The sequence below is a fragment of the Panonychus citri genome, unplaced genomic scaffold (assembly GCF_014898815.1).
Source record: "Panonychus citri isolate SS breed McGregor unplaced genomic scaffold, ASM1489881v1 Contig00141, whole genome shotgun sequence".
NCBI classification, from domain to species: Eukaryota; Metazoa; Arthropoda; class Arachnida; order Trombidiformes; family Tetranychidae; genus Panonychus; species Panonychus citri.
The window spans coordinates 3,363,993-3,387,382 of NW_026515546.1; the positions used below are offsets into that span (position 1 = coordinate 3,363,993).

At 32.7% G+C, this 23,390-nt stretch overlaps 7 protein-coding genes and 2 non-coding genes across 10 annotated transcripts; 6 read left to right on the forward strand and 3 right to left on the reverse strand.

Moving 5' to 3' along the window:
* Position 1: 1 nt before the first annotated feature.
* On the reverse strand, positions 2-6,002 carry LOC128395679 (vascular endothelial growth factor receptor 1-like). Of its 2 annotated transcripts, none has more exons than XM_053356140.1 (4): positions 5,745-6,002; positions 4,367-4,559; positions 1,248-4,282; positions 2-1,173 (listed from the first exon to the last, which is right to left on the reverse strand). In XM_053356140.1, the coding sequence occupies exons 1-4, from the start codon at positions 6,000-6,002 to the stop codon at positions 253-255; spliced, it is 4,407 nt and encodes a 1,468-aa protein (XP_053212115.1). In that variant the 3' UTR covers positions 2-252. The 2 variants fall into 2 exon arrangements, with proteins under 2 accessions (XP_053212115.1, XP_053212116.1); XM_053356141.1 differs by lacking the exon at positions 5,745-6,002 and adding an exon at positions 5,631-5,717.
* A 165-nt stretch (positions 6,003-6,167) lies between these two features.
* On the reverse strand, positions 6,168-9,786 carry LOC128395682 (T-cell immunomodulatory protein-like). Its single transcript, XM_053356143.1, has 2 exons — positions 8,943-9,786; positions 6,168-8,818 (listed from the first exon to the last, which is right to left on the reverse strand). The coding sequence occupies exon 2, from the start codon at positions 8,633-8,635 to the stop codon at positions 6,767-6,769; it is 1,869 nt and encodes a 622-aa protein (XP_053212118.1). The 5' UTR covers positions 8,636-8,818; positions 8,943-9,786; the 3' UTR covers positions 6,168-6,766.
* A 199-nt stretch (positions 9,787-9,985) lies between these two features.
* On the forward strand, positions 9,986-12,408 carry LOC128395080 (1-phosphatidylinositol phosphodiesterase-like). The gene is made up of 2 exons (XM_053355473.1): positions 9,986-10,357; positions 10,521-12,408. Exon 2 carries the CDS (start codon positions 11,078-11,080, stop codon positions 12,095-12,097), a length of 1,020 nt encoding a protein of 339 aa, XP_053211448.1. The 5' UTR covers positions 9,986-10,357; positions 10,521-11,077; the 3' UTR covers positions 12,098-12,408.
* A 127-nt stretch (positions 12,409-12,535) lies between these two features.
* Positions 12,536-12,654, forward strand: Trnal-caa (transfer RNA leucine (anticodon CAA)). The gene is made up of 2 exons: positions 12,536-12,573; positions 12,609-12,654. It is a non-coding gene; the product is annotated as a tRNA-Leu (tRNA).
* A 99-nt stretch (positions 12,655-12,753) lies between these two features.
* On the forward strand, positions 12,754-15,993 carry LOC128395731 (uncharacterized). Its single transcript, XM_053356203.1, is given in 6 exon segments — positions 12,754-12,945; positions 13,018-13,071; positions 13,168-13,243; positions 13,337-13,610; positions 13,613-14,509; positions 14,512-15,993. Coding segments are annotated over 3 exon segments (2,439 nt in total). The 5' UTR covers positions 12,754-12,945; positions 13,018-13,071; positions 13,168-13,243; positions 13,337-13,426; the 3' UTR covers positions 15,870-15,993.
* A 9-nt stretch (positions 15,994-16,002) lies between these two features.
* Positions 16,003-18,291, forward strand: LOC128395732 (CTP synthase 1-like). Its single transcript, XM_053356204.1, has 4 exons — positions 16,003-16,314; positions 16,452-16,933; positions 17,037-17,485; positions 17,555-18,291. Exons 1-4 carry the CDS (start codon positions 16,149-16,151, stop codon positions 18,117-18,119), a joined length of 1,662 nt encoding a protein of 553 aa, XP_053212179.1. The 5' UTR covers positions 16,003-16,148; the 3' UTR covers positions 18,120-18,291.
* Positions 18,241-19,281, reverse strand: LOC128395736 (transcription elongation factor SPT4-like). The gene has a single exon (XM_053356208.1). The coding sequence runs from the start codon at positions 19,187-19,189 to the stop codon at positions 18,836-18,838; it is 354 nt and encodes a 117-aa protein (XP_053212183.1). The 5' UTR covers positions 19,190-19,281; the 3' UTR covers positions 18,241-18,835.
* A 205-nt stretch (positions 19,282-19,486) lies between these two features.
* Positions 19,487-22,774, forward strand: LOC128395733 (uncharacterized). Its single transcript, XM_053356205.1, has 4 exons — positions 19,487-20,779; positions 20,973-21,132; positions 22,287-22,433; positions 22,532-22,774. The coding sequence occupies exons 1-4, from the start codon at positions 19,936-19,938 to the stop codon at positions 22,620-22,622; spliced, it is 1,242 nt and encodes a 413-aa protein (XP_053212180.1). The 5' UTR covers positions 19,487-19,935; the 3' UTR covers positions 22,623-22,774.
* Trnav-uac (transfer RNA valine (anticodon UAC)) lies at positions 19,629-19,701 on the forward strand. The gene has a single exon. It is a non-coding gene; the product is annotated as a tRNA-Val (tRNA).
* Positions 22,775-23,390: the final 616 nt, after the last annotated feature.

Below are 23,390 nucleotides of genomic sequence, written 5' to 3' on the forward strand. Positions count from 1 at the left end.
GTTGTGAAATTGATCAGTTAATTTTTATTTGTAACAAAATGATGAGGAGATTTGGTTTATTAATATTAACAATTAGGATAATTTTCAATTTGATTTACATTAATTGGTCAGTTTTGGTGAATTTAATATTTTCAATAGAAAGCAATTAAGTAACTAAGTTGATTTTGGTCGGAGAGAAACAATTAAATGTAACAATTAATATTTGATTGTGATTCCAATTATAATCTAGTCTTGATTTGTTAATTGTTGAGCTTACAATTTACAAGTAACAGTATTTAGATTAGTGTAAACTGGTTGATCAATGACTAGATTATAATTTGGTTTAAATTGTTCTGGTTTCACTGATGATTGATAATCAGTGGTCATTGGAGTTACATTCATTGAGAGATAGTTTGACCCATCACCACCCCCATTATCGTGATTAATTAATTGCTGATGATTGTTGATTAGTTTGTTATTTTCCTCGTAACAATCAAAATGAATCATCGGAACAATTTCCATTGGACTAACATGATTAGGCTCAAGAGGACGAATTGAAGTTATTGCATCATAATGGTCGAAAGGGTCAGATGAAGGTCGGTTAATTGGACCCATGTTCTCATAATCATCTGAAGGTCCACTCATGGCAAGATAATTAATCTCATCGTCATTCTGTTGACCATTAGTTTCATCTTCATCATTGACCATCGCTTTATTTGCCTCTTGATAAGGATAATTAAGCTCAAGGTAATAATTACGAACCGAATCTTCAATTAAACAACCAAGCGAATTAGCTAATTGTGTGAAACTTGGCCGATGGGCAGGATTTGATTGCCAACAATTAATCATCATGTTGTAAACCATTTGTGGACATTTGTCCGGCTGCTCCATTCGATAGCCTTTGACCAGTTGCTCATAAAAGTGCTGGTCAGCCGGAATTCCTGGATAAGGTGATTTTCCCAAAGTGAAAATTTCCCAAAGCAAAACGCCAAATGACCAAACGTCCGATCTGATTGTGAACACCCGATCGCCAATCGATTCAATCGCCATCCATTTAATTGGTAAAGGGGCATCGCCCTTCTTCACGTAATTGTCATCTTGTTGAATGTTTTTAGCTAAACCGAAATCGCAGATCTTGACCACTCCTTTTTCAGCGACCAGAACATTTCGAGCAGCTAAATCCCGATGGATTAACTAAAAGTGAAGAGAAACCAAAAATCAAATTCAATTTCTTCTTTGACAATTAACTGATTAGATTTTCTTTTTACCCTTTTCTGTTCTAGATATTCCATTCCTCTGGCTACCTGGAAGGCGAAAGCGATTAGATCACAAGTGGTCACTTGATGATAATCTCCTGGGTCCATTTTATCGTTGGAATGGTCATCGTGTTTACCATTAGAATAAGTTATTCGAACTGAATTAGAATCGCAATTATCTTGACCTGACGAAACATTAGCATATCGAACACCCTCAACTTGAAGTAATGGCGGAGAATTGAAATTATTATTCGAATAATATGGATTATTGACCATTCCACTTTCACCTTGACCCTCGATACTATTAACACCAAGATCGACATCTTCCATTGACTTTGATATGTCACTTTCATCTAATCGTCGGAATCCTCGCTTTCGATCAATTAATCCGGTAATTGGATCAATCTGATCAATGAAACCTTCTCGTCTCTCCCTCATGTAATCCCTTAAATTACCGTATGGACAATATTCAACGATGACCATTAATTTACCGCGATCCATGTTTTTAGTAACAGCACCTAAACAATTAACGATATTCAAATGACGACCCAAGTGAATTAAGATTTTCAATTCAGCAATTAACGCTTTCTTTTGAGCGTAATCAGAGTTTGGCTTTAACATTTTCACTGCGACCATTTGAGATTCACCCGAATCACCAAGTCCAACCGCTTCGGCCAAAATGACCCGACCAAAAGCACCTTCACCCAAGGTTCGAAGCATTTTCAATCGATTATCGGGAAACTCCCAACGCGAATCATAAGAAAGTAAAGCGACCTGTTCATCGAACGGCAACTCAGGATTAAACGATTCCAATGCCGATGGATTGAAAAGGTTGGCCGTAAAAAATTCAATTTGCCTTTTACGATCTTCCCTAATTCGTTTACCAATTGCGAAAGCAATAAACACCAAAACCAGTGCGACCACAAGGAACGTCGCAATGGCCATAATATTGGGCAAACTTAGGCCGTCGTTTGAATCACCGAGAACCTTAAGAGACGAGTAAACATTTACAACTCCCCCACGATTTGATATCTTACACTGATATTTGCCCGAATCACTGCTCACCAACCGATGGATAGTTAACCTTTGTCCATCTTCTGTCAGGTCAACACCAAACATGCCGCTGGTGTTGAAATTTTTACCATTTTTCATCCACTCGATATGAGGCTTTGGTTTACCTTGAGTGAAACAATGAAATTCATACATTGTCGATGGATGGACGGTAACCAATTTATCAATCATATTGGTCTTGATAAATTTCGGTGAAACAATTGATTCAACTGAGACATTCAATTGTTTAACTGAAAAGTTTGTTGGTACCAATGAATTTGAACCATTAGTGACATTACGTAAAGTCGCATTACAATAATAAACACCCGAAGCGGTTCTATCGACCTTGGGGAGTAACAATTTACTGATTAGTGTAGACTCATTTTCAATAAAGGTTGAGATGATTATCCGATCAGTTTGATTGTACAACATTCGTAACGATGAATAGGCCTCACCGGTCGGCATTTTGTACCAATCAATTTTCGTGTAATTGTAAAGTGAAGCGAAACAGGTGATCATTAGATCATCTTCTTGAACCACTTCACTTGCGTTTATTTTGACGGCGAAACCTTCAGGTCCAGCGCTGGTCACGATGAAATGTTTATCCATATGATTAGTGCCGTTTAGATTTTCACCATAGCATCGGTAGATTCCACTTTTCGAAGCGTTTCCAATGTTCAATGTTGATCTGATCGTGAAAGGTTTGAATAGATTTGAGTTGACACTTTGGTTAGTTGATTCAACTATTATGGATTCATTGTTGACCAGGTCGATTAGTGGATCGACCCATTGACCATAAGCAGATGAAAGTTTTGTGTATTGACCGCAAAGTGATGGCTTACACGGAAAAAATGACCAATTGATGACGGGAAGTGGACTGGCCAAAGCTGTACAGGTTATATTGTAAGAACTTGTTGAATTGTAAAACTTTTCTCGACTTGTGATCTCAACAAACGGTGAACCTTTGACCTCAACAGTTATCGATATCTCGGCCGACATGTCAGTAGTATTACCGACCAGGGTATAAACACCAGTGTCCCTCATGGTCAATTTATCGATGGTCAGAATTGCTTGATTAGCGTCGATTTGTAATTTAACTGAACTATGAGGTTGAGATGTTAACATTGGATTGATTGAAGTTGTTTCGTCTTTATTACCTGGACCTAAACTGTTTCCGTCCTTAAACCAAAACAATTGAACGGACGATATGTCCGGTATCGCGTGAACATTGACCACTAATTTCAAAACTTCACCGACATTAAGTGAAAAATGAGTTCGACTCAAAGCGGTTGAAAAGTTTACCGACTTCTGGAAACTTTGATCGTAAACGGTGATATATTTAACATCGGAATAGACTCGACCTTGAGCATCGGTGACATTACAATAATAGTAGCCCTCGTCTTCCGGTTTCACTTGGGTAACGGTCAGTTTACGTGCGACAGTTTCCGTTTGATAAGATCCTTCGCCCGATTTTTGAGTGATTGAATCGCTCTCAATGACCCGATCATTTGACTGGCCATCGATTGAAAAAGCTGGTTCAAAGTCACGAGCGGGATAGCTCCAAGCAACGGTGATCAAAATACCCACCTCAATATGGACAATGCAGGTCAAACTAAAGGTGCTATTAATGTAGGCAAATTTAGCCTCATCGGCATTGATTATTGGCCTTATACCATAAGTAGTAACGATTGTCCAGTGAATATTGACCGAAAGTTTTTCCTCTTGTTCATTGAAAACCGCTCGGCACTCTAACGCTGAAGACTCCGAGTCCCATTTTGGATGATCAAAATGAAACCCAAGGGTTGGATCAAAAGTGACCCCTGACCCTTCACTTGTATCAATCATTTGTGGTCCACCCTCAGTATGAGTCTTCCAAAGGGTGACATTGATCAATGAACTCGTAGGCAAACACGGGATCGTAGCGGGTTGTGATTGAATGACCGATATTAAAATGAACGAGGGATTACCTTCATATGGAACCAATAAATACTCAGGGTCTGAGGATAAAGAAATCGTATCAATAGTAATAAATTTTTAATCGATTCGAAAATGAAAAGTTCTAATCACTAATCAACTTTTACCATTGATAAAAAAGTAAATCGATTTGCCTGGTGATTGACTGTTCGCATAGTAACAAGTATAAGCACCGGTCTGTTCATAGGTCGCGTTGCTAAAGGTCAGTTCACTGTAGCAAAGTTTTTTCCCAGGTCGATATTGGTCAGGTCGACATGAGTCGGTGATGTTGATTAGATTTTCCATCAAAATTGTTTCTTCCTAAAAGTAAATCAAAAAGAAAGATCTAATTATGTTCTCGTTGGAGTTTGATTGTTGTCGATTAACGTTAATTATTGTTAACTGTGGGAACCAAGATAATAACAGAATCATTATTACGGCGGATAAGAAATCGCTGGTTACCTTACAGAGAGTTGATACCTGTTGATTTAATGGTTCACTGATTGTCTCGTATGAAAGTTAAATTGTTTCAGATTAATTAATAGTTAATTTAGTTGCTCGTATTGGAAAAATTTAGTTTATCTCAATTGGAAAACAATTTGTTGATTGTTGAAAAAAAAAGGAAGCAACTATTTCCTATTGAGGTGAATGAAGGTCAATTGAATTTTAATCCGTTAACTTTTTCGGATTAAATTGTTATTATTACATTTGGATTGGATTATCTGTTGATTGTATTTCAATTATCTGATTAACTGTTAAATTGTTGATTAGAGGTGATTAAGGATGATCAGATTTTTTGTTTCGATTGTGATAATTAAGACTAAATTTAGAGTAACATTGACATCTATTAGTTTTAATAAACGATTGTCAATTTAACAATGAAAACGGAAACATCCATCCGGTTTTATCGTAATTAACACAATTACAATTAGAATTAATTTCGATTTTTTCTAGTTCTAATTAAACTGATATTCTAAATATAATAATTATTTAATTTTCATCCTGTTTTAATCACTGGAAATCATTTTCATCATTCAGTAAACACATAATCAAAACAATCAGATTAACAAAAGAAGAAAAAAATATCAACTCAAAACTAATTGTAACAATTTAGTTAATTAGTTGACAATTAAGACCATAGGTCATTGTGATAAACAGCAAAAAGTAATACGCTTAACCATTTGTGTTACTGTTAATCAAGATTAACTAATTGTCAGTTAATCACAAAGACACATGGAAACAAAAGATAAGACCAGAAAATCTTAACCTTAATTAAGTAAAACGGAAGCTAATTAACAACTAATTGTTACGATTTAAACAGATCAATATAGAAATTAGAATTGATCATAATTGTATTGATATGTATTCACTTAGAGATGTTGTTTTTCTTACCTTAACAATTAACTAATCATTGGAAAAAAATTTTTCTTCTCATCACTTACCGAATGAAAATTGATCGAAATTTTCAAGTTAATTGTTTGTAATCAATTCTAATTGTTAACTTACCACAATATTTTCAGGATATTTCCATGATAATGGTTCAACTCCATCACAACGAAGGTGAACTTTACTTCCAGCAGGAATATCGGTCGAGTTAATTGTTGATGATTTAAATATTTTCCATGAGTTAATTGGTATCGAAGGCTCAATAATCCTTAAGTTTGGAGCAATCGGAGGAAAACCTGCGATCACAATTAGTTGATTGTTGTAGAAATTAGATAAGATCAAGGTGACAGTTGAAAGGTAGAAAACCAATTTATCCATATTAATATCAATTCTAATCACAATTAATCATTAGTTTCTATTAAAATCACTTCGTTATCATTGAGGAAAAAGTCAATCACTGAAATTCATTACTTGAGTTGATTCATAAAAATTAAATTTTACTCATTGATTGTTGTCGATTAAAAAAAAAATGTGTACATCAAGTTTTCAATTGTTGTTGTTTCTTAATTACAGGTAAATTTTGATTTAATTTATATATAAGTGTTACAATTAAAATTTAGGTTTCTTCTGATTTTGTAAACCTTTGCCATTCACACAATTGAAGACTGGAGTTGGTTAATTGTGGATTTTTTTTTTGATTGTGAAGATTGTAATCAAAAAGTGATAGTAGGCATTGTTGATGATTGAGTTAACAGTTAATGGACTTCAATTGTGTTTACACAGACATAAATATGAAAACAAACAGGAGGGAGCGGAAAAACTCATAGGAATCATATAAATATCATTGGAAATTATTATGTTAACAATAATATGTGGACTTTTTTTTTACAAACACAAGTGATTACACAAAATTTTAGATTAACTTTTGTTGTTGATGTTGTCGTAATGAAGACAAAGTTTTGTGTGAGAGAGAGTGGGAGACAATCATCATACTTCCTGTTCTCTCTCTCTCTCTCCCTCTCCCTCTCCATCCTATGTTGTTGTTGCCTCATTTCGTCATTGGTGTGAGGTCAAAATTGTCTACAGGAAGGGAGAGTGTGTGTGTTATTATGAGATTTTGTTTCGTCTTCCGTTATGGTCATTTAACTGTCCACCCAAAAACCTTTGAACAATTGTTTCTCATAAGCGTCTTCAAGAACTTCGCGCCGGTGGAGGATCGCAATTAAGATTATCAGAATAAGACAAATGGCACAAAAGGTGTATAATGTTTTGTTGATAAATTCACTTGGTGTTAACCAGAATTGAACTTTCCATCTTTTAGGTTCATAAAGTGGATTGGTGATTATTACAATCTGAGAATCGGGAACAAAATCTTCTTCAACGTGCTTTAAAATGATACTTGTATTACCGGCGGGAACGGTTGCCGTCAAACGTTCAATATAATTGGCATAAGGTCCAAGCCCAAAGAAACAATAAGGCATTTGAAGGGTAAAATGAGCTGATTGGGATAATTGGCCAGCACAAGATTCCATCGGTTCACCTTTTGGATCTAAAAACGAGGTGCAAACAGTTGGCCCAGGTCGATTGGTACCATAGGGAACACGATATTTATCAATAACGTAATAATCTTTACCGTAACAATTACGATCTGTACAAAGGCCAGAAGTAACTAAAACTTTAAGAAAATTGGAATCCATTCCGGTTTCATCAACTTCACCAAAAATTTTCATCTTTGAAGTTTGTAAAGGTGTTGACGGAGGTCGAGTGTGATTGTAAAGTGGCCCAGTGTTAATTAGAATGTCAAGTTTACCATTTTCACCGATATCAAAGAAAGTGGCCAGTTCAGGGTCACCAGCATTGGAGAGACTTTTCCTTGGGGGAACAACAGTCGGTGAAAAATGTCGACCAAATGTATTATTGGATGAAGCTTCATTCTGAAAGATGACAACTTCATTAAGGTGATTACCAAAACGCATGATTGCAATTAGATCGGGATAACCATCCATTGTGATGTCTCCAGCTCGAACGGAAATCGGTATTTTAAAGTTAATATGATCAATTTCAACAAATTGATAGGGATTACCGTCGATTTTAATGTTTTCCAGTAGAACGATCCATTCATGAGAGCCCGAGGTGTCCCATGAAAGAGCATAAATACTACAAAAGTAATGATTACAAACAGGAAGTAGATGATCAATTTGTCCGTCGGCATTTATATCAGCGAAAATAGATTGGCCAATTTTAAGTTCACCAATGGACGACACAGGATAATTGAAAGTGTATGTTGGTCCTGGGTAACCATTTTTATCGGCAAACCAATATTGTAAATCTTTAGTAGTGGTGATGAAAATATCAGCTACTCCATCTTTGTTGAGATCTATGAAGGCATTTGAATGAGGTGATTGCATGGGTGTGGGTGCAAATGGATGATAACCCTCTCGAGAAGGTGGGAACGGGATCTTCTCTGGTAGTCCGTTTTCAGTACCAATCCAGACGAAATAGGCCAGATCTTGAGATTTATCACTCTGAGCTAAGAAATCAGAAATCATGTCACCATTGTAATCTAAAAGTGCAGGATGAGAACCAACGGTTGCAAAAGGAGGTTCATGAAGAGGAGTACAATCAATAGAAGATCCATTGGGTCGTAATAGCCGAAGATTAAATGAATCAATAAGATCACTAGTTGATTTGGGTGAACCTGAAACAACTAGAATATCCATCATGGCGTTACCAGTAAAATCACTTGGTATCAGTCCAACGATTAACTCATCTTCTGGAATTGTACATTTACGCTCAATCTCAGTGAAAACATTTTTATCCTGTGCTAGTAAAACACCAAAAGATTTACCATCATCAGTAATCACAAAAATATCAGTTAATTTATCATTATTTAAATCTCCAAAGGCAGTTAATAGGCCTCCTTGGTCAAGTAGACTTTGTGACAAACAGGCTGTTGAAAATAAATAGTAACAATAAAGTATCGGCAAAAATATTTTCCAAAGATAATTCATGTTTGAGCAATGAGTGTTTGTCAAATTGTCAATTTGTGAGATATTATCAGGACAAACAAGTCCAATAAGGCACCAAAAAAAAAAATAATAATAACGATGATTGAATTAATTGGGAAGCAACAGGTTCTTCTTCTGTATCAACTTGAATCTCTTTATATTTGAAGATCTCCAATCAAAGTAAACCTAAAATATACAAAACAACAAAGACAATGGAATTAGTAACATGAACAATATAAATTAATCTAAAATTAAACATTAGGCCTGAGAAGGTTTAATATTTAATCATATGATTAGAGTGAAAACTTACCATCAATGACCGACACAAAGGATGAAGGTTTGGCTTAACTTAACAGAAATCACATTAATAAATTGATAACAATTTTTCTCATGTAGTAACGGTGAATAGGTGTAAATAAATTGATAAAGTTGATTATGTTGATTATGTTCAATTACCAGGGATATTTATGATATAGTTAATTGAGGCTTGAAAAGTGCGTATAACAAGTAGTTGGATGTCAATTTTACTTCATCTTTCACATACAGAAAAGAAACTGTAGATTAAATTGACTTGTTCAACCAAACTGATAACCAAAATCACTTGTAGATTGAAAATGGAAGAGCACAAATTGATTGTTTGTAAATGAGTGGAAAACAATTAAATTGATTGACCAATAATACCAGGGGTTCCAATGGAAACGTCAACATGAAAAACAGGATCCAGACAAAGAAGACATGAAGATATGGAAGATCTTGTTTCTCAATAAAAACCAAAGGGTTTTAAGTATTCAAAGAAAATGGTGAATAATCAAATTGTAATACGATTTACTAATAAGCTATTAATATGATTTATTAGTAATAATATAAACTGAGAGAGAGAGAAAGTGATAATTATCACAGAGACAAATCATAAAAAAGCTCTGAAGAGCATAAACAATGAAGAGAGAAAGACAAAGAGAAAGAGAATTTTTTTTTAAAGTGAATTGATGAGGGGAGAATCAGAATGATTTAGCAAATTAAACATTCTCACAATGGTCACAATTTACTCTACAGTTTGTTAACTGAATTAAAGAAATTAAATAAAACAATAGAAACAAAGGAAATTAATTAAAAAGCAATCGAGAAAAAAAGAGAAACCAAAATAAACGAAAGAGTAACAAGTGAAACATATGATCGAAAGAAAGAGAAAAAGAAAGAGAAAAAGAAAGAGAAGATAAAAATTCTTTTTTTCTCTCATTTGGATTTGGAAAATTTTCTTTCCATTGGCCAATTGATTTACTAATATTCAATCGTTGACAATTAACAAATTCTGACCAATTAATTAAATTTTTTTCGTCAATCACAAAATCACAATCATCGAAATCACTTCAATTGTTATATAACCTTGATCTAAATTGAAAATCTAAATGTCTACTGATTAAAACGATCGTTAATTGTAAACAATTAAATGTCTACTCAAATTTGGTTTACATTTTCATAACTAATCAATTATGATGGAGAAATAATTTCATGGTTACAGTTTTCATTAATTGTTCTAGTCAAATGATTGGACAATTAGTATTATAATCAAATGAATGAGAACTGGGAAAAACCCTATCGATTCAACTAGTTGACCAGTTAAAGTTTTTTGATTGTTACAATTGTTAACAAGAGTAAATTAATTTTCATCAGTTGATTATAATTATTCAAATTATTTTCCATTGATTAATAACAAATGATTATTAGGTAAGTAGAGTAATGATAAAGGTGAAAACAACATATATAATACAATACTAATGAGAGAGGAAATTTATTATCATTTGTGTATAAATGATTATATTTGCCTCTCGTTAACAATTTATCATTAATTTAATTATTATCTTGTTCTGTTGAATGGACAATCAATCAGTTAACCTGATTCATTTTTCCACCCACTTTGGTTGACTCAGTTTCATCATGAAAATCGGGGACATGTTGGAATAGGGACTTTCACTATCAACCAAGAGGAGAAAGTGACAATCAACAACAATCAACTAAATTGTAGTCAAATGAGTTACACGTGAAACCATCAGTTTAACATAAAATACTTAAATCAATCCGTTTAACAATCAGTATAACTTGTGAACTATTTGACAAAACAATTAAGCAAAGAGAGAGAGAGAGAGAGAGCAACGATTGTCTTTAAATCAATCAATACGAATACCCTCAAGCTAATTAGAACCAATTCTTTTTAATCAGCAATTATCTTCTCTCTCTCTCTCAGTCAGATTTAAATTGTTTAAATTCTAGTTGATTAAAATCAGTGAATGAAAAAACCACCAACCACCAATCATCAATCAACGATCATTTTCACTTTGTTGAAATGAAAATCACTTGGAATTGTTTTCATTTATTTGATTATTTAAACCATCGCCATTGTCGTTTAAACCTTGAATTCAGGTCGTCGGTTAATTGTTGCCGATTAATATGTTGTTTTCCTCTCCAACTGTTTGTATATTCACGTTAATTTGCTTGATTATCGATTTGGTTATATGTCAAAAGACTAAACCGATTGATTTTTACTTTAATCGCGGCGGAAGGGTCAATATGGTTCAAAAGGATTGGATGTCCAGTTTAAACGATTCCATTCATTTGAATCATCTCTCCATTCCTGGAACCCATGACACTATGGCTTTTTATGGTGGTCCATTTGTTCAAACTCAAGTATTGTCACTCGATATTCAATTGAGAGTTGGTATTCGTGCTTTTGACATTCGCTGTCGCCATGTTAACGATATTTTTGAGATTCACCATGGACCAATTTACCAACGATCAGATATGGACAAAGTGCTCCAATCGATGGTCAACTTTCTGGGCAATTTCCCATCGGAAGTTTTATTGGTTCGGATAAAAGAGGAATCAGCTCCAAGTGATAATTCCCGATCATTTTCTGATACCGTTGATTATTATCTTAATAAACCAACATTTCGAAGTTACATTTGGACTGGTAATTCAACTGTTCCTCTTGGTCATGTTCGAGGTAAAATTGTTATCCTACGAAATTATCCTTCCAAACAATTACTTGGTGTTCCATGGGATAGAACATTGATTCAAGATGATTATATTGTGCCAACAGTTTTCTCCATTGGAAGTAAATGGATTAAAGTTCAAGAACACTTGGAACGAGCTCGATTATCGGCCTATCAATCGGATACTTTTGTTATTAACTTTCTCTCGGGCACATCACCGGGAGCTTATCCTTGTACAATTGCCCGACGAATCAATCGTTACATCTTGGATTGGCTTCAAAAGTATCAAGTTGATTATATTGGAATCATTTACATGGATTTTCCTGGAGAAGGATTAATCAGCAGTATAATTCGTCTCAATTCAGGAATTCATATTACCAATGGACTTGGAGATGATCAATTAGATTTCACTTGTAATGAAGATCAAGAGAAACATCAACTTAATCCAATCAATCTTACCAATATTCAAACAAATTAAATGGTAAAAATGTTTGTAAATTTTCAGTTGGACAACGAGAAGTATTTGTCACATTACAATCAGGTAATGAAGATTTATTCATTGATGATATTGGTTTATATCGATTGAGAGATGATTCCACTGAGAAACAAGAACTTTGCCGATGGAAGAATCAAATTGTCATGACAAATTAAATCACACCAAACATCAGAAATGTTGTATTGTCTTCACCTAATCAAATGTCAATCTTATTTTGACAACAATTTACTAAAAATCCAACAAATTATTTATTAATCATTCAACTTGAACAATAAACATTCAATCTAAATCAAAACTAAAACAGAATCCAAATTGTCAAAAAAAAATGATCAAGTTTTCATTGGATAAAAACAATTAGATAAAAGTTAGAAATCGACAAGTAAATTTAAGATGATAATTAATCAGATCTTTTTAAGTTCCGTCAGTATGGCCGAGCGGTCTAAGGCGCCAGACTCAAGATTAACTTCTTATCTCATCTATGAGATTATGAGCGATCTGGTACACGTATGTGTGCGTGGGTTCGAACCCCACTGCTGACAAATTCTTTTGGCCCCTTCACCTTTGTCGAAAATCTTTTAATCTCAGTTAATCTGCAATTCGAATTGTTTAATTTTCTCTTGATCGTCTTTCCCCCAATCCCTTTAAAAGGGTTCGATGTTTACTCTTAGTTACTCGGTTGTTATGAGAGAAAAATTTTCATCTTCAGTTGTTTGTTTTGTTTTGTTTTTCTCTTCATTTCTGGTTAACTTGTTTATCTACACATTTAATTGGACAAATTGTCTCTCACTTTTGTTGATTGTGAAAAGTTAAATATGAATCAAGATAATCAGGTAAGAATTAATTGTTCATCGGTTTCCATGAATTTCTAAAATTTTAATTTTCTCTTTCAAATGTTTACCAAGATGATACAAGAATTGAAAGTATTGGAATATGAATTGAGAACATCAAAAAAAGATGTAAGTCTAAATTGTTATTTGGTTGTTTTTCTATTCCATTTAGAATATTGTTTGTTTTTAATTCTAATTAATTGTTGTTCTCATTTTCTAATTTAGAAAGTGTATCAACGTTTACCAAATTCTTCAGTGTTTCTTTTAAAGGATAAACTCTTTGTTCTTGGTCAAGTGCGAGGTAAACACGTTGACTTTGTTTTTCATTTTTCTCTTTTCTATTAATATGGTCAACTAATTGTGATTATTTCTTTCTAATTATTTATATTTGCAGGTCAATTGAAAGAATCGAAAGCTCAACCATTCAAATAATTGTTACAATTTAAAGTGATTTAGTTGATTTGTTCTTCTCATTTAAACAAAAATGGATTCACTTAATTTGGATAAATTAATTTCCTCTATAGAATTGATTCTATATAAAAGCCTAAAAGAAAACAGTGATGACTCATATTCCCATAAGCTGATTGATCTTGTTGATTATGTGAAAGCCGAATTAACTTTAGATGATCTAAATAAATTGTCAACAATTGTGACTTCATCTCTTAACCATGAACTGCTTTAGATGATATTGAATTGTCAACAGCGTTTAAATTGATTGGTACAATTGTTTCAGATGAAAGGATGATCAAGGAAAATGCTCATGTTGTAATTACCAGTTTTACTGGGATAATTAAATTTGATCAAGTATTGAAAGATGAAGATAATCCTCATTATGATCTTCAATACTCTTTCCTTAAATGTATCAACAAATTTTGCTCAACTCAATCTGGTTGCCAATTGTTGGCACAAAAAGATGAACTACTTTTAATTATATTTCATCTTCTAACCAAAAGTCAAGGATTTTACGTTCAAATGGAAGCTCAATCAGTAATTACACTTTTATTGACCAATATTCTGGACCAAACTGACCTCACCCATCGTTTATCACCTTATCTTCATCAAATGTTACTAGTTAATTGTAAAAGTCACATGGAGTGTTTGAATGGACTGGTCAAGAATACGAAAATGCGCCATTTTTTAATCAACCGATTCAAATTGGATTCCATCCTGATTTCCAAACTAAATTCAGCAATTAAACATGACGAAAGCCTGTTAATTATATTCTGTCAAATTCTGGCGACCTGTGAACCTCCCAAAGAATCAATTGATTGTGTCATCAAAACCTTATTAGAATCTAAAAAGTTAAAATCAATCATTGCTTTTTATTCAACTTTAATTCAATACCATGGACTTAATTATCTTGATGGTTGGAAATTGTTTACAGTTTATCCTCTAATCAAATCAAATGACCATCTTAGTGGACTAATTGTTGGAGATGAAGAGATGAAAAAATTAATCCATTTAAATGTAACCAATGGGGAATTGATGTTCATCTTTCGCTGTATAACCGTTGAAATAATTGTCAAATTACCTCAAGATGACAATTTACTTTTAGTTAATTGTGTTGGACATTTTTAAAAGAATCAATTGATTTAATGGTCCCAAGGAAATTGTTGTCGGAAAGTTTACAGAAATTTGATCTCCTTTGGAAAACCATTGATGATCCGATTCTCATTCAACGTTCATTGGAAATATTTTTACAATTAGTTGGTCAAATTTTCCGTCAACAATCAAGTAGTATTGGTAATTTTAAGCTGATGATTTTCTCATTATTAAAATCAATCAGAGAGATAATTAGTTGCCACCGGCATCTTTTACCGATCGAGATATTGACTGATCTCTGCTCGAAAATCAATAATATTCTGGTATCATGTTCATTGGAAGATAATTTCGACCTCATTGATAGTACATTAGAAATCGTTATTTCAATTCTTCAATCAAACGGAGAATCATTTGTCACCCTGTGTCCCGAACTTGTTGACAATTTTCTTAATCAATGGACTAATTGTTACCAATCATCCAATGATTCATCACTAATCTCTACTTGTCTTCCAATTTTACTCTGTCTTGATTTATATTCATCGACCGAACAATTGTTTAAACATTCAATCATCAAGAATCAAACAATTCCAACAATACTGAACAACTATTTAAACGAAGGAGAATATCTTGTCCGTGATTCGGTGATCAAATCAATTGATTATAATTTTCCAACATTAATTGCATCCGATCTTTGGAATCATCAACAATTTTCTGAAATGTTCACACAATTTTATGGTCTTCCCATGAGTCAATTGATTCTCAGTGAAATTGATTCCGAAGTGTTGTCAATGATTTTGAAAATTTGGATAACAATTATTGATTTAATTGGATTGAAAGCTAATCAAGATGATCGATGTAATTTAATCTCCATGTTATATCAATCTGGTTTATTCACTTCTCTCTGGTTACTACTTAAAGATGAACTTGTCATTGGAACAATTAAAAGTCAAGCCTACCAAGCAGCTAAAGCGATCTTTAAATCGTTTCAATCAAACAATCTAACGGAAAATGATTTAATTACAATCTTTTCTAATCAACAAGAGCCACAATTTTTCATTACCGTTGAACATTTTACCGATGGATTAACTCATGAGAACAAAAATCGTGAACAAGTTATAGATGAAATTTTTAAGGAACATTCAACTTTACCAACTCAAGATTTAATTAACGTTGTTACCGAGAAATTAAATGGGAGCAAAAAATTAACTAAACGTAAACGAGAAATTGGTCAAATCTCAGTTAATTTAATTGCTTCTTTTTTCACCAAACCAATTGAACCTTTTGAATTAATCAATGAAACAAATGCCAATCAAACATTCAACATTTTAGATGATATTATTGCAGCTCGTTCATTCAACACTCGAATACCATCTGATTGTTATTAACAAGAACAATTAAATGATTTACTAATGAAGAGAGAGAGAGAAAAAATCTCGAAAATCGATTAATTTTCAGATTTTTTTGTAAAAAGAAAAAGAAATCGATTAAAATCGAAATGATGAAATGCGATTCAACGAATTGTTTATTTGATTGAAAACGTGAACATAACATGTGAGATTCAATGAGAATTGAACATTGTCTTTAATTAGATTGCTTATTTTTCTAGTTTTTTAAATTTTCCTTTTAATTGTTGAGTTTTTCTCCTAATTTTTACCGTTGACAACATGAAGTATATTCTTATAACCGGAGGAGTAATTAGCGGTGTCGGCAAGGGAATTATCTCTTCATGTATTGGTGTCATTCTTCAAGGGTTGGGACTAAAAGTGACCACCATCAAGATAGATCCTTATATCAATGTGGATGCTGGAACATTCTCACCCCATGAACATGGTGAGTTTGACCTTGTTAACTTCTAGAATGTCATGATAACCAAAGGTTATTGTTTTCTCCTTGGAATCAACACTTTTTTGGTTTCTCACTTTTTTCTCTTTTTCTTTTGTTCTTTTGCATTATTTTCTCAACTAAAGGTGAAGTCTTTGTTCTTGACGATGGAAGTGAAGTTGATTTAGACCTTGGTAATTATGAAAGATTTTTAGACATCCGGTTGAATAGTGAGAATAATATTACCACGGGAAAAATATTCCAAAAAGTGATCTCAAAGGAGCGGAAGGGTGAATATTTGGGGAAAACGGTTGAATATGTGCCTCACATTACGGACGCAATTCAAGAATGGGTCCAACAAGTAGCTGGAACAAATATTAAACAAAATGGCGGTGATACGATTAATCCGGAAGTTTGTGTCATTGAACTTGGAGGAACCATTGGTGACATTGAATCAATGGCTTTTACCGAAGCATTTAGACAAATGCAGTATAATGTTGAGAAAGAAGATTTTTTAACCGTTCACGTGTCGCTCATTTTAGACCCGAAAGCGACCGGGGAACAGAAAACCAAACCCACCCAAAGGTCAGTCCACGATCTTGGAGCATTTGGCCTCACCCCAGATCTTGTAAGTAGTTGGAAACATTTTCTTTCTTGTTCTAACAAGAAAAACAAGAAACAAGAAGTTCTTGTTTATGTAGATTCTCATTTTTTTTTAATTTCTTTAAAAGCTCATGTGTCGATCGGAAAAAAATTTAACTCCCGAAGTGATTAAGAAATTGTCCAAAATGTGCAATGTTCGCGCTGAGCAAGTGATCTCCGTTCCAGATATGGCTCTTTACTCAATCCCTCAGCATTTAGTTGATCAAGGAGTAATCAAGGTGATGTTTAAATTGTTAAATCTAAATTTACCAATTCCACCTAATGTAGTTTCCAAGTGGAATAATTTAGCCGAGAAAACGAGAAACTGTTCCAAAGATGTGACCATTGCATTGGTCGGTAAATATGTCAAATTTAGCGATGCCTATGCATCGGTCAACAAGGCCTTAGGTCATGCAGCTCTCGCGTCAGGTGCTAATTTGAAATTAGTTTACATTGAAAGTTCTAATCTGGAAGAAGAGACGAAAATTTCCAACGAAGAAAAATATAATTCTGCTTGGTCAGAATTGAGGAAAGTAAAGTGAGTGACATTTTTAATTTTCTCAATTCTCAATCACTAATTTAATTTTCTTCATCTTCTTCTTTAAAGTGGTATCATTGTTCCCGGAGGGTTTGATAAAAGAGGAACCGAAGGTAAAATAGCAGCAATCAAATTCGCTCGAGAAAATTTGGTTCCATTCCTTGGAATCTGTTTGGGCTTCCAATGTGCTGTGATTGAGTTCGCTCGAAATATCCTCAATTTGACCGGTGCCAATTCAACCGAGTTTGATGGTTCAACTAAACATCAGGTTGTCATCGATATGCCAGAACACAATCAGGGTATCATGGGTGGAACCATGAGATTAGGGTTGAAAGAAACTCATTTCCATGATAAAAGTTCAAAGATTTACAATTTATACGGAAAAGTTGATGCAATCAAAGAGCGACATCGCCATAGATATGAGGTTAATCCCGCTTATGTTGATCAAGTTGAAGGTCATGGATTGACCTTCGTTGGAAAGGATTCAGAAAACATTAGGATGGAAATTTTTGAATTGAAAAATCATCCATATTTTGTTGGAGTTCAATTTCATCCGGAATTTTTATCACGACCAACTAAACCATCGCCACCGTTTGTTGGTCTAATTACTTACTCTTTAAATCCTTTAGCTTAATTATCACCAGTAAATCAATTGTTTTTCCTTCTGGCGATGATAATTCATAAATCTCTCTATATCTCTTTCTGTAATTGAATATCATCATGTGATTACTGAAAATGAGATAAAGAAAAACAAGTTTCAATTATCAAATTAAACTTTTAATTGGTGTTTTTGTTTCATAATTGAATGGGAACGTTTTCAAATTTTGTTGATCTATTTTTCATTTGAGTAATTTGTTGATTTCACACATTAAAGATGATGATTGTTTGATTTTCTCATTGAATTTGGTGAAATCAACATAGGCATCAATCTTTTCAAGTGGTTCCGAGGTTTCTGATGAACAAGATGAAGGTGGATCACTAGAAGTTGGTGAAGGTGATTCCGAATTTTTTTTGAAGGGCCAACGTTTCAACATTTTGATCGGTTCCAGAGTTTAGATGGTAAAGGTTATCAAAGGCCAAGTTGATGGTGATAATTGTTGAGAGAAAACGGAGAAACTGTTGAAACAATTAACTATTGTAATTTACACGACATCGAAAGCAGAGGATCAAATGATTGAATCTCTTGAAGAAACAGGTGAGAGAAGGAAATGAAAATTTGAATTAAACTGGTAAAGAAAAAAGAAAAGAATATTTTTTTTTAAATTGATTGAGGAAGAAGTAAATTGTCTCTCGTTTTGTGATTGGTAATTGTTCCCCAATAAGTAACAGGTAAGAATAATAATACTTCCTTTAAGATGCTCGATCTCTTGATTTGTAAGGAATATTTCTTGATTTAAGTTCACGGTAAATTGTTTGTGGTAATTTACCAGAAACACTAATCGCATAAGTACCAGGTTTAAATTTAGGAATTCTTAACCATTTAGCAGCCCAACTTTCATCTGGCTGAGTGACACCAATTAGACCATCAAAATTAGACGAAGTACAATCAAAAATCATCTCTCTATTACCTCTCATACCAAGAACAAATTCACAATTATCACAACCATCAACCTCAAATTGTTCAAACGATTTAACCAGAGAACAAAGCAAACAAGCACGAAGATTACGAAGACCTTGTGGAATCCTATCAACCGGAATATCCATAACTTCAATGAAACCAAACAGCAAAGAAACAAAGAAACAAAAAACCCAAAACCAAAAAATCAAAAATAAGAAAATCAAATCAAAACAACAAAATTAGAAAACAAAATCACCTGTTCAAAAATAGTTACAAGAACCCCACCAGATGTCGCCAAAACAACGAACAAAAGTTTAGAAAAAAATCCAATCAACTAAAAGACACACAATTCCAACCAATGAGAGCAACTTAATCTAAATCAGAGCAAAATTTTCACCAACAACAATTAGTAAATACTCACATTCACACACGATTGCGCAGAAGAGGAAGAATCGTTGATTGTAACGAGCAACATGTAAGCCTTAAAGCCACCGAACGGCTTAGCAAACGACAAAAAGCCGACAAGTTGAAACGAACCCTTACCCATCTGAACTGGTCACCAAAATCGACCCTTTTAGTAACATTGGTTTCGTAGTGTAGTGGTTATCACGTTTGCTTTACACGCAAAAGGTCCCCGGTTCGATCCCGGGCGGAACCAAGAGAACTTTTTGATTCATCTCTTAACTGTTACTCTCTTTTTGTCTCAATTTTGTCTTCTCTCAATTTTATCTTCATCTTCTTACTCGTCATCAACATTTGATTTTCTTGTTTTCTTTTTTACTTATTCACCATCAAACCATCATCAGGATAAAGAACAACTTTTTTTTCTGTTCTGTTCTTTTTTTTGGTTGATCTTCTTCTTCAGCAGTTTTGTTTCTTTCGGTGTAATAACATGTTGGTTAATATTCGGTTGAAATTATTTTCTTCCAATCATCAACCATCATCATCATCATCTTTATTGATCGTTTCAACATTTACTCTAATTTGCTTAATTGTTCTCACACTAAACACAGTTAATTGTTCGCCTGCTTATTCAACTTCTTCTTCATTGCCGATAATCTTTCAAAATCCATTCAACCAATTGAACGTTAAGAATAAGATCAATTATGAAACATCATCATCTTCATCTTCATCTTCATCTTCACAATCTAAAGTGTCACCATCTTGGTCTCTCGCCTTACCCCTTTTATCGTCTTCATCTTCATCCCCATCCCCATGGAACTCATTCGATGCTCTAGGATCAGAGGAGATTAGAACCATTTCTACAGGTGAACCATCATCTTTATCATCATCTTCATCTTCATCTTCTTCTTCCTCATCATCATTACCTCAAGAATCAAATATCTCACCAGGAAATGAAACCGTTAATCTTTACTCTGATTCATCTGATGGTCGTCCAATGACTTCTCCCTCTTTCCGGACAAATATTTACCGTTGTGATAAAACTTTGGCCATAATTGATTATATTAACGAGAATCGTATATTTCGTTGTGAATTTTTTGACCTGGAGAAAAGGTTAACCGAAGCAGAGGAAAGTGTAGCCCAACGTCAGGTCGCAATCGTTGACGTTTCCTTTTCCGATCTTCATAAACTCATCTCTCGATGTCAAGACTTGGAAAGATTCACCATTCAAAATGGACCTTCGTTACCAATCAATTTACAATCAGACGAATCCACTGATCGTAACAATACAACTTCCGATACAATTTATGGCTTTTGGAGAGGAGTTATACCAGGTTAGATTTAATCACCTCTTAATTGTTGGAAATAATTTCCTTTAAAAAAAAAAGTATCAAACTGATTAGATCGCAATCAAAACTCATTTGCATTTATAATGTTCAAACTTGAAACTTGTTTCATTTGTTTTACCAATCTAATCAATTCTATTTTCATCTCATTTGATTGTTAATTGTTCAATCAACTAATCAGGAACCAAATGGTGTGGACCTGGTGATATAGCCAAAGATTATTTCGATATTGGTCAAGTTTGGGAGATTGACCTTTGCTGTCGAGCTCACGATCATTGTCCTTATCGATTGAAAGCTTTTCGACATGGTTATGGTTTAATTAATCTCGCTTTCTACACAAGGTAACAATCAGACAATTAACTAATTATTATTATCTTGTATTAATGTATATTAATAACAATTAACCTTTATGACAACTGTGATTGTTTTCATACCGTTAATTGTTATCAACCGTAATCACAAACTAATTTATTATTATTTCAAGTTGACAAAACTTTTCAAACGTAATAATCATTTTATCAGCTTGTAATTTGATTAATTAAATTATTACAAGTTCATAATATTAGAATATAATTAACTAACCCTTTATTTAATTGATCATCTTCAATCTAATGATTAATTGTGAATATATTGATAAACTGCTGGTTTGAAAATTTGCTTGATTAACAGTAGACAATCATTCAATTATAATGTTGATTAGCCTGATAGTTTATTAACTATTACAAAATTAGATTTAATTGTGATTCAAATTGTGTATCCATTATAACTTTTCACATTGATTAACATCATAATCAAGATGATTATGTGAGTAAATATAAATCCAGTCTTTGCTAATTTTGATTATAACCATTTAATTGGGTCGTTAATTGATGATAAAACATTTATCCTAAATTGTCATTTAAAAGTGACCCAGAAAATTAAAATCAACAGTTAATTGTATACAATTAAGTTAATGATGACCCAATCATTATGTTTGTTTATCAACAATTACAAAAGCAAAAAGTTTCAAAGAAAAAGTAAAAATTTGATTTACATTCAATTAACTGTTGATCGTTTACAATCAAATCAATTTAATTGTAATCATATTAACCTAAATTTATTGGTTGATTATCAATGATCAATGTAAATATTATCATAATTTTCATTGATAATAATCAATTATTTTTCTTTGGCGGGAAATAATTTCAACGTTGGTTAAACTTGTTGTTGTTAAATCATAATTGAAATTATCAGATTGAGACCAAGGTGACAATTTAAGTTTCATTGTAATGACAATTGTAGATTGAGGCAAAAAAAAAACAACCAACAACAATTAACAATTTAATGTTCTTACAATTTAGTTATCATTATATTTTTGTTTTCCTTAAACAATATCAAAGAAAATAAATAAACTCTAATTGTTATTTTCATTTCGAAGACCATAAATTGTGATCAATATGATTAATTGAAATCTTCTTTTACTGATTAATCGTTTCTAATTGTTTCTAATTAACAGATCTCATTGTGATTGTGATGAACAATTTTATCGATGTTTAAAAAAAAGTAACAACAATTTAGGATCCGCATTGGGTAATATTTATTTCAATGTAATTCAAGTTCAATGTTTTAAAGAGGAAGAAGAAACTAATTGTGTTCGTTCAAGGTAAGTTAATCAATTGTCGAGATTAACAATTAGATTGATTAATTTCGTGACAATCAATTAACTAATTGTTAACCTTTTTCTTTTGTTTTCCAATTTAGACTCAATTCCAATGGACAAAAAGAGTGTATTTCTTATGCTCCCAATGGTAATCGAAAAATGGTTTTCGCTCAACCAAAACCCTACAATTAACAGTTAATTTAATTGCAAACCAATTGGGTGATTAACTTATTACCTGGTGACGAAACTATTAATTCCTTAATTGTCCAAGACAAATCAATCAACAATCAACTCTCCAAAGGGTTTCTAATCAAATTAAACCTTGAGATTTGTGTATTGATATATTTTTAGTTAGTAAATTGTTTCTCTTTATTTTTTTTTCATCTGACAATCAAATCTAAATTTAATTGTTCCCAACAATTATCTATTTTAATTACAATCGTATATATGTGAGATAAATCACTTGTCAATTGTTTTATTTTAATTGTTTGCGCAAAATTTTCATTTTCAATTGATAAATGTGACACTTGATTGGAATGATAAAAATAACAATTAACTTTTTCTTTTAAATTGTAATCTTAATTGTTCACAACCAAAAAGATGAACAATTTTTCTGATTAAGTGAAAAACTTTTACTAATCAAACAATTTGTTTGATTATTAAAATTGGTGTAAATCTTTAATTTGATCAAAATTGTGATAATAACAATAATGTTTATCATCGTCTTCATGATAATTAGTCTTAATCATAATCGATGATTGTTGTTAACAATTAAATCCATTACAAGTGATTAATATTAATATATATTTATAGATATAAAATAGATAAGTAATTTGAATGCAAAAAGTTTATATTACTTTCTCTGTATGTGAGATTAATTGTTTTGATTAAAATTAATCATTTAGCTAACTAATCTTAAGTAGTGTGTTTGTTTAAGTAACAATTAAATCCTTTTGTCTG

What these genes read in the sequence shown, in the direction of transcription:
- LOC128395679 (XM_053356140.1), bottom strand. Translation starts at nt 6,002, where the DNA reads ATGGATAAATTGGTTTTCTACCTTTCAACTGTCACCTTGATCTTATCT. An exon ending in AATATCCTGAAAATATTGTG is followed by an intron (nt 4,560 to 5,744) that starts GTAAGTTAACAA and finishes ATTTACTTTTAG; the next exon opens with GAAGAAACAATTTTGATGGA. An exon ending in AATATCTAGAACAGAAAAGG is followed by an intron (nt 1,174 to 1,247) that starts GTAAAAAGAAAA and finishes CTTCACTTTTAG; the next exon opens with TTAATCCATCGGGATTTAGC.
- LOC128395682 (XM_053356143.1), bottom strand. Translation starts at nt 8,635, where the DNA reads ATGAATTATCTTTGGAAAATATTTTTGCCGATACTTTATTGTTACTAT.
- LOC128395080 (XM_053355473.1), top strand. Translation starts at nt 11,078, where the DNA reads ATGTTGTTTTCCTCTCCAACTGTTTGTATATTCACGTTAATTTGCTTG.
- LOC128395732 (XM_053356204.1), top strand. Translation starts at nt 16,149, where the DNA reads ATGAAGTATATTCTTATAACCGGAGGAGTAATTAGCGGTGTCGGCAAG. An exon ending in ATTCTCACCCCATGAACATG is followed by an intron (nt 16,315 to 16,451) that starts GTGAGTTTGACC and finishes TCTCAACTAAAG; the next exon opens with GTGAAGTCTTTGTTCTTGAC. An exon ending in TTGGCCTCACCCCAGATCTT is followed by an intron (nt 16,934 to 17,036) that starts GTAAGTAGTTGG and finishes TTTCTTTAAAAG; the next exon opens with CTCATGTGTCGATCGGAAAA.
- LOC128395736 (XM_053356208.1), bottom strand. Translation starts at nt 19,189, where the DNA reads ATGGATATTCCGGTTGATAGGATTCCACAAGGTCTTCGTAATCTTCGT.
- LOC128395733 (XM_053356205.1), top strand. Translation starts at nt 19,936, where the DNA reads ATGTTGGTTAATATTCGGTTGAAATTATTTTCTTCCAATCATCAACCA. An exon ending in TTGGAGAGGAGTTATACCAG is followed by an intron (nt 20,780 to 20,972) that starts GTTAGATTTAAT and finishes TCAACTAATCAG; the next exon opens with GAACCAAATGGTGTGGACCT. An exon ending in ACTAATTGTGTTCGTTCAAG is followed by an intron (nt 22,434 to 22,531) that starts GTAAGTTAATCA and finishes TTTCCAATTTAG; the next exon opens with ACTCAATTCCAATGGACAAA.